Here is a 13,257-nt window from a genome sequence, read left to right as displayed (position 1 = left end):
AACCCCATATGTGCCCAGTGAATCATGATAATTAAAACATACCATTTAAGCATTCATCTGAATGCTTTGGTACAAACCCCATTTAATACATTAGAAGCACTGTCTTTCATTTTTAAATATTCTGGGCTTTTAAGGAAAGTGATCTCTTTGGAATCAAATATTGCAACTATTCAAGCTCATGATCAGCATTTCAGTGTTCCTGAAATTTCCTCACATACTGCCTTCTATTCTAATTTACATTTTTTGCCATCCAAGTTTTTAATCTCATTATGTATGTCTTAAGTCTGACTTAAATGTTTTGCAGAACAATGTGGAAAGTGCATTAATTAAAAAGATCTATAGATATATGCCAAAAATTTAAAAATCAAAGTTCAAAATAATTAGTGCTTTTTAAAATAACCAAATTGGATAGCTTTAAGGCTGAAAAATATTAGATGATGCCCTGAATTCACTATTTCATGCCACAAATATTTCTTAAGTACTATGTACCATGCCTGGGCTAAGCCCTGGAATTAAGAGCAGTAAATTATGAAAAAATCCTCATCCTCATGGAGCTCAGGCTCCATTCAACAGGTTCAGGTCAGGTATGATCTCCTGGTAAGAAAATTTCAAGCTCAACAAAATAAAACAGAAGCATGTAAAATAATAATCCCCACAAAACTTAAACCACAGGTAAAATACTTACATAAATTCTGTCTTTACTGTATCGAACTTTGATGTTATGGAGTAGTGTGGCTTCATTTAAATACATTAATGAACCTGAGATGGAAATTTTGTAAATCATTAGATATTTGAAGAAAAAAACAAAATAAAACAATGCCATCTTAATCTGAATCACTTGGACCCAAGCTAAAATTCACCTGTTAGGTCTTAACCAATTTAAAATATATCTAGCTTACGTACATGTTATAATGATATTTTTAAACAAATTTTCAGCAAGAAGAGTGTCTCCACTGAGTATCAGGTGAATACAGTTAGGAGGGCTTCCCTGGTAACTCAGCAATGCAGGAGACCCTGGTTCAATTCCTGGATCGGGAAGATCCCCTGGAGAAGTGATAGGCTACCCATTCCAGTATTCTTGGGCTTTCCTGGTGGCTCAGTCGATAAAGAACCTGTGGCAACCCAGTCCAGTATTCTGGCCTGGAGAATCCCCATGGACAGAGGACCCTGGCAGGCTACAGTCCATGGGGTTGCAAAGAGTCGGGCACGACTAAGTGACTAAGCACACACACACGGTAACGAAGGCTGGCTAAAACATCAAGCATAATTCAAGCGGCAAGAGAGTACTCCTTTAGATAGTACTGATTTTTTAAAATATTTATTTACTGTTTATATGGAGGCACCAGGCCTTAGTTGTGGCTTGCTGGATCTAGTTCCCTGACCAGGGATAGAACCCAGGCTTCCTGCACCAGACCACCAGGCAAGTTCCAGAGAGCTGATTTTTACACATTTTTGACACAACAAAGATTAGTGGACAACACTAATCCAATCTGATGCTCAGAATTTTACAGAAAATAAAAAAGATGAAATTTTAGAATGTGAAGGGAACAGGTCATTCAGTCAGTGCCTCACAACTGATATGACGAAATAAGAATCCTGGAGAAATTATGCGTGTCTTAAACTAGAACAGCAGCATCAGGGTAGAAATTCTGTTTTTCTGACGTCTGTTCTACTAACACTCTGACACACTCGATTCTCCCAGCCTGATTTACTGCCCCAGCCCACAGTTGGCTAAGCTCTGTTTTTACGTGTCCACCACACGCTCAGGCAGACAAGCCCACTCTTAACCCCATTCACTCCTTTTCCATCGTCAGCACCACCATTTCCCACTCACCTGTTCTGCAAGCCTAGTGGATACGAGGACCCTCCTCTCCCCTTCCTTGCTCTGAACTCACTTCTGAGTCCTTACACATACAAGTGCAGCCCAGCACCAGCCTCATGGCAGGCACTCACAGTTAACACGGTCTGAGTCTTTGAAATGGCTCTCCTTTCCTTTCAATTCCACAGTCCCAAGCCCAGTGCAGGCCTCATGGCCACTTCTGGAATCACAGGAGCCTCCCGCCTGTCTACAGACTCAGTCTCTCTCCTCTCTAACCCTGACTGCTCACGGCACTCATCTAACCACACTACTGGTGGTTTAGTCGTGTCCGACTCTTTGCGACTGCAAGGACTGTAGCCTGCCAGCCTCCTCTGTCCATGGAATTTTCCAGCAAGAGTACCAGAGTGGGTTGTCACTTCCTTCTGCAGGGGATCTTGGCAACCCACGGCTCAAACCTGGGTCTCCTGCTTCTCCTGCATTGCAGGTGGAATCTTTACTGACTGAGCCGCTAGGGAAGCTTATAACTACACTAGAGCCCTGACTAAATCTCTTTCTTCCTGAAAAATCATCAGTGGGTCTCCCTCAACTACCAAAGTCCATATTCAAGTCCAGTATTCAAGGCCCTTAGTAAACCGGCACTCGACTGACCTTTTCATATAATTTTCCATAACTCTCTTTAAGATGGTCTAACTTGCAGGCAGACTAAACCATTTATCAAACTCACATATCATGCCTCTGCATCTCTGTGTCAAAAATCTACCTGTCCTTTACGGTCAGTTCAAAGACGATCCCTGAAATAACAGCTCCCCATCCTCCCTACCCCACCAGCACTAGGACTACTTTCTCCTTTGTACTTTCTTCACGGTGCTCACCACAGAATGCCAGAAAACATTACCTTGATACATGAAAAGGACTGCTACCAATTCTGAATACCCTAGCAAGTTAAAACAGAAAAGAATTTTCTCTCTCATTTTAAATACAGCAGAATCTCATTCATTTCTGTTGCTGTGGTTCTGACTGCTTATTAGAAAAATATTATCCCATCAGACAAATTCTCTAGCAATTTTGGAGGGGAGGGGAGCTCCACATTTTTTTTCTCAGTCTCTTACACCTAATAACAACAGATACCATTTACTGAGAGGCTGTTAAAGGTCAGGCACTGCGCCAAGCATTTTATATGTATCATCTCTAAGTATGCAACAGAATCATTATTACTCCCATTCTACAGAGAATCCCAAAGGAGAGAGAGAAACCGCCCACAGGCGCCCAGCTTCCTAATTGCATAGTCAGAATCTGGGCGCTGGACGCCCACCATTACTCTTGTATTCCACGTCATAGATGGGAATCCTGCAGGCTTGCTCAAACATGAACTCCAGAGAAAACCAGCAAGGACAAAACACATTCCTTTCTTTATCTCTCTTCTTTAAATGGTTTTTAATGTCAGATACTTTTAATGAAACCTATGACAACTGGATATGGTTCTTACATCTTGCCACATAAAAAATGAAACATGATTACTGCTTCATTTTGACAATGTAAGAATATACCTGGCCTACTGCTCTGGATACAGTACTTTTCCACCAAAAATTCCAAGGCAGTTATAAGTCAAACTAATGTTGCACTTTAATATACTGTTCTGAAATCAATTTTTCTATCAGTATTTATTGCACAGTATTTTTTAATGTTCTTCCTTTAAAACAGGGGCATTAAATGGCTATTTTTGACTCAACTTCCAAATTATTGAACCACATATACCCAAAAAAAAAAAAATCTGATTCCAGATGAGGTTCAAAATAACTCTTTCAAAAAAAATAAAAAACCCACAAGATCTTTAGTTCAGGCTTCATAGTAAAGAAATTATTCCCCTTCCCTGTATACACAACTGAGATAACACTAAAAAGACATTCAAGAGACCTCCTTCACCAAAGCCCATGTGTGGAGACCAACGCATCGGTGACTGTGGGGCTCCTCCAGTCACGGAAACCTTCACATCACAAGGCTACATTCCTTCTAAACCAGGTTACTGTGCCCTGTAATATAATCACGCATATATTTTTGGAAGGAACAGTTTCCTTTTCTACGATGAGAACTACATTTTAAACTGATACTTACAGTTATCTTCCACATCTTTTTTACTGTCCTCTTCTGCAGGGAACACTTGGTTTATGAGAGCAAAAAATGTCTAAAAAAACAAAACAAGAGCTTACTAAACCAGAAACTTATAAATGGTAAAGAAGACAAAGGAGCTTAATTGTCTGCATACATTGAAATAACGGCGATAATATGCTCTTCATTAAGATGTAATACCAGATCCTACTGTTCAACAAGTCATTAACACAAAAGCAGGATAACTTCAGTCAAATATATTATCCATTATTACTATGAACATGAAATCAATAATAGAAATCAATAAAAAAAAATCCTGTGCTCTAACACCAAGAGTGGCACAAAACAAGAAATATGTTAATACTAACATACTGCACAGTATGTTACATAGGCATGCTTTTTAATAACTTTTCAAATAATACAAATTTTAATGTTTATATATATACAGAAATTGTATTGCTTTAAAAAAGGAAAAAGTAACAGCCAATCAATCAAATACACCAACAGACTATAATTTAATTAATGCTATTGTCTGATTAAAACACACTAGACACAAATTCCTATACAGGAATGTGTCATAAATATAAACAGTATCCAAAACCATTAGGTACATAAAATTACAGATGTCTATGAGTAAGTTTGGGCTTACTATATCACTTAAATGCTATGGCAGAAACTCTAGAATTAAGATGGTATCTTGTAAGAGAGAAAGAATGATCTCAGATTACATCTAAAGAGAATTAAATTTTCTCCATGACATTCTAATAGTTGGCTATACATTTCTATCTTTCAAACAACTACAATTACTCTTATGGTTGAAGTTCCGAACCATCCGTATCAAATAAATCTCTAAGGAAAAGCTGCTCAATGATTTTAGAATAATATGTATAAATTCTATAAATGAATATATATGCAAGAGTATAAGACAAGGCTACTGCTACAGTTTACACAGTAAACTTAAAATCCAGGCTGCTTATACTACCACCATTCAAAGTCATATCCAAATTAGAAAACTGTTATGCCCTGAAGACTCTAGAAGTTAATTATTCAGAACCCACTACACATGTTCTTAACATTATACATGAGGGAAGGTTTAAAGGATACATCACAAGTAGAGAACTATAATGTATATTAAGTATATTAATGGTGCTATAAAACAATCCACAATTTATAACAATGATTGTACAGGGAAACACATTCAGAAATAGCTCCTGATGTCACAGGGCTACGTGCCACTTGCACAGCCTCAGCCAGGGCTAAGCCTCCCCCAACTCCAGGTGGTGGCTCTATTGTGTGTGGAGCCTCTAAGAGGTCAGAAAAAGGGCTGCAGGACAAAGCGTTCCTTCAGTGGGAAGGGGGAGCTCGGGGCTGAAAGGCCTGTAGTGAGCCCTGAAAGCTAGTTTCTCTCCATCTTGGTTCATCCCCCAAATGACCACCAGCCTCCACCTTCTTCCCCTCTTTACCACTACTCAGTGAGAAGAAGGAAATCTGTTTCATTAAGGCAATTGTTTTCTCTTAGAGGGAGGAGGCTTTTTCTCCCCTCAAGAGATTGCAGTCAACACCTACCACCCAGCAAACACTGGGCATCCAGCTCCACGAAAAACATGGACAAAGGAAAGAGCCCCCGTACTTGAGAAGATTAGTCGAGTAGGAGGGGAGAAATGTAAACCAATGTCTCCAAGAAAGTGTTACATACAGGAGGTTAAGAATGTATATCACTCCTCAAAGCAAAGAGTCATCAACAGTAAACTTGACTGCATGGGAAGAGGAGGAAGAGACAGAGCATCTGCGGGAAAACTCCAGAAAGGAAGGGACCGCAGTCAGTCCTGAGAGATGGATTAGTGTTTGCTCAGCACAGGGCTGTGGAGGGCAGCATTCCAGGCAAAAGGAGTACTGTGAGCAGAGATACACAGCACCACCTGGACCCCCGAGGACCGAGGCGGAAGGCTGCAAGAGGAAGAGAAAGACACACGAGACCAAGGGTGTGAGCAGGGGAGACTGCTGGCTGACAAAAGACAAGACTAGCATGTAGACTGGGAAAAGGAAAGGTAGACCCTTAAATGCCATGTGTTCAGGGCTTTAGTCTGAAGGCCAGTCAGCTGCAAATATGGAACATGAAGTCAACTGAGAGGTTCAAGACAGCATTTTTAACAGAATAAAAGATATCAGAAACTATCAGAATGCATCACACATGAAAAAGATGTTTCATTTTAATACACACACATGTGTTGTTGACATGTAATATCTATTTGTTATCAGTACACATATACACACACATGAATAATACACCTACCTAATGTGATTTAAAATCTATTTCTTACTATGTGCCACAACTGAAAAACTTTAAAAGGAACTGCTATCATCAAAAACATGTTCCCCATGAGAGCTAATCACCTCTTCCACGCTTCTACTGTATCAGCAAACAGATCTGTTTAACTTGTCCACTGCTTTCCTTACTTTCTTAATTTTCAAATGCTGATGATCATTACCCCATGAATCATCCACACAAGAGGCTGCTTCTCTTACAGATATTTTTAACCACATGGTTGTTATGACACTTTATAATTTATTAAGACTCTGACCAGAAAGTAGGGAGGGGGGAATTAAAAGAAATCACTAAGAATGTGTTCACTTTCAAAAAAATTTTGTGAAAAGAAACTTCAACTTTAGTTATAAATAATCTATAATCCATAAGGTTTTGATGACTCCACAATTTAAATCTTAAGTGTTTGAACTGATTCTATGTGTGTACCTGATTGATACTAATAAGGTACAGTTGAAAGCACATAAAATATTTAAAATATAAAAAAAAGCATATACCCATAAAGCAAGTTTCTTCTATCCTTGAACTGAATACTTATGGATACAACAGAATACATATTAATATAACAGAATATAACTAGGAAATGTACTTTTCATTTCATTTTGTGGTTTTGATTCACTGTGCTGACAAAATATGTTAAAAATAATTAAAAAAAAACTTTGAAAGATAGAGAAAGGTTCACTACATTTCTGTCACCCCCCCAAATATGCTACTTTGGCATACTGATAATCTTGAGTTAAAAGCACTTGAGAAACAGCAGCTGTAACAAGTGCACTCTGACCCTTTTTTATTCCTGAAAGCAAGAGATAAAATTCCCACTTGAAAGGTCTCTCCCTCTACCCTGGGGAAAGAGACATGCTTATCACCAGTGGAGGGAATGGAGGCCAAGAGAAATCTGTGCAGAAAAACCCTGTCTTGTCCGACTAAGCCCGGCCCTCCCAGCCACTTCTCCACAATTCACCACCCTTAGCCCCCAAACCCCTGCCTTATCAATTCTTCACAAATTTATCATTTCTTTGTCTAAAAGACATAAAAGCCTCCTGGTCTGGTTACTTCTTTAATTCTTCATTCTCTTCTGAAGGCTGCTATGTTCATGTAAAAATGTGACAAAAGTTGTATGCGTTCCTACTGTGAATCTGTCTTATGTCAATTTAATTTTCAGGCCCAGAGACCCAAAAGGGTAGAGGAAAATTTTTCCTCCCCTACAACTTCGAATACATACAAATAATTGAGCTTATTTTTAAAATTCTTTCTTTTTTAGAACATGTACTGTATTGTTAAGTACAAATAGGTACTTGTTAATAAGAGGAAAAACTAGGAACACTGTCTTTTCTTTCCTGAGGGTATCTTTAATTGGCCTCCTCTAACATGGCACTTTATATATTATGCATTCAGGTTCCTGGGTTGTTTACAGTAACAGAATAGTTTTCTCTGTGAACAGACCTCATGAGAGATCTACCTTGTTTTTCTAAGGTTCCCAGAAGGACGGCAGTCATATGGCATTAGTTAACCATGTATCAGTAGAATATAAATTATTCATGAACACTGGCAGAGTCTAAAGTAAACAGAAATGATATCAACAATTTAAGTTAGAAGTCCCATTTAACAAGAATATTTATTAAACTGAAAAGAGTGAAGCTCTCCCACAAAACAGGCCCTACAGTCTCCATGAAAGATGAAGACTCCAGGTCACTTTTTCCCCAAACTTTCATTTTGTTATACTGTCTAGTCTGTGTCTAAGCCTAAAAGGAAACAGATACCATGTGTACAAAACTGAAGTATGCTTTTATGTTTTGAAAATACTATTACAACAAAAAATAATAATAGATGGTTATGTTTAAGACTTAAGTACAGTATCTTTACTTAATAGAAATAGTTTTATTCTAATCACATAGTAAACTAACTAAATAAAAAGTTTTAAAAAATAATTACAGAATGGATAAACAACAAGGTTCTACTGCATAGCACAGAGAAATATATTCAATATCCTATGATAAACCATAATGGAAAAAAATATAAAAAAGAATGTACATATATGTATAACTGAATCACTGCTGTACAGCAGAAATTAACACATTGTAAATCAACTATATTTCAATTTAAAATGATTTTTAAGTTATTCAAAAGCGAAAGCAAAAAGCAAATTTCATAACATCATTCACTTTTCATATTTTTACTTGGTAACAGGTTGAATATATCACAGATATATATTCATAACTTCAGTTATATGGCATCAGGAATAAAAATGTTATTGTTTATATTTTATTATGTAGCTATTTCTTCTTAAGAATATGTTACTTAAAGGCTCACTAAATTACTATCTGATTTTAGGAAGGGATATCATTTTGCCCCCTGAGGGTCTGTACCTTTAATTCAATCAAATGACTAAGCAGAAAACTATGATTCACTCCCCAGAAAACTGCTTCCCTTTATCTGAGCTAAAAAAAAAAGAAAACAAACCTACTTCATTCAAAAGGGAGATACGTACAGTAAGAAGTCAGATTTTGAAATCGTTCTGAGAAACTTCTTACCTTGCCTTTTTGGCCCAGGGGTTCAATGGTTAAGCTGTCAGGGCCAATATCCACGATGCTGCCCATCTGAAACCCCTCTGTGGGGTGCGGGGCCCACACGGGCCTTCCGTCCTCCATTTTTGAAGGAGGCTATCCACGACCTCCTGTTTCAAAGGAACAAAGTAATGTGAATCACTTTGGAGATTTTTTTGTTTTTAAACAGCAATCTTTCTTTCAGCTAACACGTAAATCACCATTCATAGAAACACAAGAATACCCCCCACACAGGTAATCCCCGCCCGCCTTTACCAGCTGCACAGAAGGACCCAGCAGCGGCTGCTCCACCCGAGGGGAACACCTACTCCGCCACCGCCTTCCTTCAACCGTGACTGAGAGAACTAACTACACTGCAAGCCGGACAAAGAGAGCAAGGGTCACAGTGTTTACCTCCTGCCTACTGTAAGTTACACTCGCCCTTCCTTACTTATCCACACCTAAACATGCTTGTGCCCACACTCTCCTTCTGCGTGGCATTCTCAAATCTGGGATGGCCCCCATGGATTCTTCATCAGGCCTAGTCCCTCGTGAAGGATCAGGATGTCTGGTACATAGTTCAATCGAAAAGCTGCTAACTGTTGGCAAGTCGGCAAAGTGCTTGTTGGTTAATGTCTTCCAGGCCATGGTCACATGACGGGATCTGCTGTCCGAAAAGCAGTCAGTGTGATCATAGTAGTGGAGGTTTAGTTGCTAAGTCGTGCCCGACTCTTGCAACCCCATGGACTGTAGCCCGCCAGGCTCCTCTGTCCATGGGATTTTCCAGGCAAGAATACTGGAGGGGGTTGCCATTTCCTTGTCCAAATGTGATCATATTTAAATGCAATTCACAGTTAAGAAATGAACTGAGGATTCTCCATAGAAGTGCTTCAGATCTGGATGACCACACGTACATCTACACACCTTCCCTAAATAATCATATCCAGTCCCAGGGCTTTAAATAGAATCTATATGTAAGTTATGGGCTTCCCTGGTGCCTTAGTGGTAAAGAATCTGCCTGCCAATGCAGGAGACATGAGTGTGATCCCTGCTGGGAAAATCCGCTGGAGAAGAAAATGGCAACCCACTCCAGTATTCTTGCCTGGGCAATCCCATGGATGGAGGAGCCTGGCAGGCTACAGTCCATGGGGTCGCAAATGACTCAGATACAACTTAGCCACTAAACAACAGTTATGTGTGAGTGATGCCCAAATTTACTTCTCCAGTCTATGACACCACTGAATACCCAGGTATTTGCCTGCATAGTGGACACCTTCTTATGGAGATACCTAACAGATGTAACATTGTCATTATTATTTTGTTATTACTCTGTTCCACTACATTCCTTATGTCAGTAAAGGCACCAACAACATTCAGTTCAAACTGGAGTCATCCTCAGTTCTTTCAGCTCCTTCCAAATCCTTATCACCCCCTAATTCTACAGGCTCTACCTCCAATAGGTATCTCAAATCCACCCACTTCTCTGTAGCTCCTCTGCCATCCTGGTTAAAACCAACACGCCTTTTACCAGGACTCCTGTAATTAACTTAGTTGCCTACTCCTACTCTTGCCAATACTCACAGATCACCAGAAATTCTATTGAAAGTTAAATCTGATCATGATATACTGGTTGCATCAGGGCACTGTCCTCTTGTGGCCCCAAGGCCCAGTACGAAGCAGGCAACTCAACATTCACTAAGAGAATGAAAGAACTGTTCACACAGTTTGGTAGACTAGGAGGAACTGCAAGGTCTTAAAATCTAGGTTTGAAATGAAGCTCCACCACTGTCTGACTAGCTCTTAAGTAAGTTACTTAGTCTCTCTGATCATTATCTTCATCCTTACCCATAAGTGATAATATCACTTACCTTACAGAATTGCTATGAGGATTAAGTGACATAAAGTTGAGATCCCCATTCTAATGGCACCCAACTGTTGCTAGCAACACTGTCTTCTTCCCTTACATTTCCCCACAGGCCTTTTCTGAAGCCACCAGTAAATTTTAAGAAAATGGTCTTGTTAAGTTCTACATACAAAGGGAAACTACAGGACAGTCATGAGGGATCATTTAGGAATCATTAAATATCTGGGGAGAAATCACAGTAAAGCAAAACCTGCACAGTTGAAAAAAGAACGGCAAATTTCCTGAAACTATTCCAATTGTTTTCCCATTTTGAACCATTTGCTGCAGCTTCCAGTTAAGACAACAGACTTAAAGGAGACTTGCTGCTACTGCTGCTAAGTGTCCGACTCTGTGCGACCCCATAGACGGCAGCCCACCAGGCTCCGCCGTCCCTGGGATTCTCCAGGCAAGAATACTGGAGTGGGCTGCCATTTCCTTCTCCAGTGCATGAAAGGGTAAAGTGAAAGTGAAGTCGCTCAGTCGTGTCCGACTCCTAGCGACCCCATGGACTGTAGCCTACTAGGCTCCTCCGTCCATGGGATTTTCCAGGCAAGAGTACTGGAGTGGGGTGCCATTGCCTTCTCCGAAAGGAGACTTAGGTGCATACATCTACTGTTGTTCCTTCATCAAACCCCTAAATCTATTGCAAAAAGATTCTTTAAAAAGACATCAGTCCACAGGGGCAGAGAGAACCCAAGAGATGACAGCAACAGCGTTCTGGAAACTGGGGAGTGAGTGGCTGGAGGAGAGCTGACTCCGCACACCCGAGAGCCAAACCCCAAATGTGGGAGGAAGAAAGACGCGAGATGGCCCAAATTATACCGCTGGCCCTCAAGAGACCTAAAACTACAGTCTTCTGGGAGCAAGGGTGCAGAGAGGTCTAACACAGGGGGGACTGCACGGAAGCTCTCTGAGAAGGACTCCTAACACCGGCCACACGCTCCACACACTGGGCAAACCCCTCCTCTCTCCCACCATCACCCCAAGAGAAACCCAGAGGTTCTTCTCTGAAGGAGACAGAAACGTATTAGTCGCTCATGCGTGTCCGACTCTTTGTGACCCCGTGGACTGCAGCCTGCCAGCGTCCTCTGTCCATGGACTCTCCAGGCAAGAATACTGGAGGAGGTTGCCATTCCCTTCTCCAGGGGATCTTCCTGACCCAGGGATCAAACCCAGTCTCCCACATTTTAGTCAGGTTCTTTACCGTCTTAGCCACCCGGAAAGCCGACAGAGGGTCTCTGGAAAGAGAAACACCAGGAACAATGGAGGGTGTGCAGACCAGAACTTCTCTTCTTGACCGAAGCTCACGAGGCCTCTGAGCCCTCTTCCTGCCGAGGCCTCAGCTAGGCCTTCCCAGTCTGTCAGGCCCTCGTTAGGCCTACAGAGGCCAGTTTAGCAAAAATGCTGCTAAGCCTGTTGAGGGAAATTCCCTTACCCTTGATATCTTATCAAGTTCCTCATCCCTCTGATATATAAATCCTTAATTTGCCTTCAACAAGAGCCCCTTTAGTTCAGTTTAGCAGAAATCCCCTACCCCTGCGGTTTCCACTTAGCTTTTTGCATCCCCTGACCCCTGCTCACTGGCTCTAAGTCCCCAGCTGTCTTTGCTGTATTCAAAGTGGAACCCAGTCTCTCTCCCTACTGTAAACCCTCTATTATAGACTGAATGTATGTGTCTGCTGTGGACTGAATTGCATTCTTCTGAATATTCGTATGTTGCAGCCGTAATTCCCCCTGTGACAGGGTCTTCAGGAGGTAATCATGGTTTGGAGACCCCTGTGACTGCGTTTGGAGACAGGGCCTTCAGGAGGTAATCATGGTTACATGGCATCATAAATGTAGGATTCAAATCCAACAGGACTGGTGGAGTGGGGAGTGTTAGTCACTCAGTCGTGTCCCAACTGTTTGCGACCCCATGGACTGCAGCTGCCAGGTTCCTTTCCATGGAATTCTCCAGGCAAGAATACTGGACTGGGTTGCCATTTCCTTCTCCAGGGGATCTTCCCAACCCCAGGATCGAGCCCGGGTCTCTGCACTACAGGCAGATTCTTTATCATCTGAGTCATCAGGGAAGCCCCAACAGGACTGGCAGCCCTACAAAAAAAGGCAAGAGAGCCATCTCTCCACCTCAGTGTACACATGCAGGGAAAGGCCATGTGAGCGTCCAGCAGAAAGGTAGCTATCTGAAACCCAGAGAGTCCTCACCAGACTCCAACCACGCTGGCACCTGACCTCAGGCTTCTGGCCCCTTAAGTGCGAGAAAATAAATGTCTGTTGTCTAAGCTACCCAATCTATGGTATTTTATTATGCCAGCACAAGCAGTCTAACACACTCTTATGGTCCTAAATAAAGCTGTGTTTGTCATCTTAACAAGCGTCAAGATAATTTTTCTTTAAGAACATAATAGCAGAAACAAAATGTTTATTAGGAGGTATAGAAAATAAAGTTGACGCAATTTTTTTTCTTCAGAAATCCAAGGGGGGGAGAAAAAGAGAAAGTGGGGGCAAAAAAAGAAAAATAGAAGGAAAAAACAAAAAATGAGACAAAGATTTCAGCATCAAA

General features: G+C 41.0%; 1 protein-coding gene across 3 annotated transcripts in view; it reads right to left on the bottom strand.

Moving 5' to 3' along the window:
- Nucleotides 1-13,257, bottom strand: part of MYO6 (myosin VI) — a 155,842-nt gene that overhangs the window by 91,362 nt on the left and 51,223 nt on the right. For 2 of the 3 annotated variants that reach the window (XM_081530828.1, XM_081530829.1), the window contains exons 2-4: nt 8,780-8,922; nt 3,932-4,001; nt 686-759 (exon numbers count right to left, since the gene is read on the bottom strand). In XM_081530828.1, the coding sequence (XP_081386954.1) occupies nt 686-759; nt 3,932-4,001; nt 8,780-8,896 (261 nt within the window). In that variant the 5' untranslated portion in view covers nt 8,897-8,922. Of the gene's footprint in view, nt 1-685; nt 760-3,931; nt 4,002-8,779; nt 9,539-10,270; nt 11,265-13,257 lie in introns of those variants that run through there. The other variant, XM_081530827.1, reaches the window with a different exon arrangement.

The sequence above is a fragment of the Giraffa tippelskirchi genome, chromosome 9 (assembly GCF_054371585.1).
Source record: "Giraffa tippelskirchi isolate mGirTip1 chromosome 9, T2T-mGirTip1v1.2.pri, whole genome shotgun sequence".
In the NCBI taxonomy this organism is placed as follows: domain Eukaryota; kingdom Metazoa; phylum Chordata; class Mammalia; order Artiodactyla; family Giraffidae; genus Giraffa; species Giraffa tippelskirchi.
The sequence above is the reverse complement of the archived record's forward strand: the minus strand, read 5'-3'. Positions and strand labels throughout refer to the sequence as shown.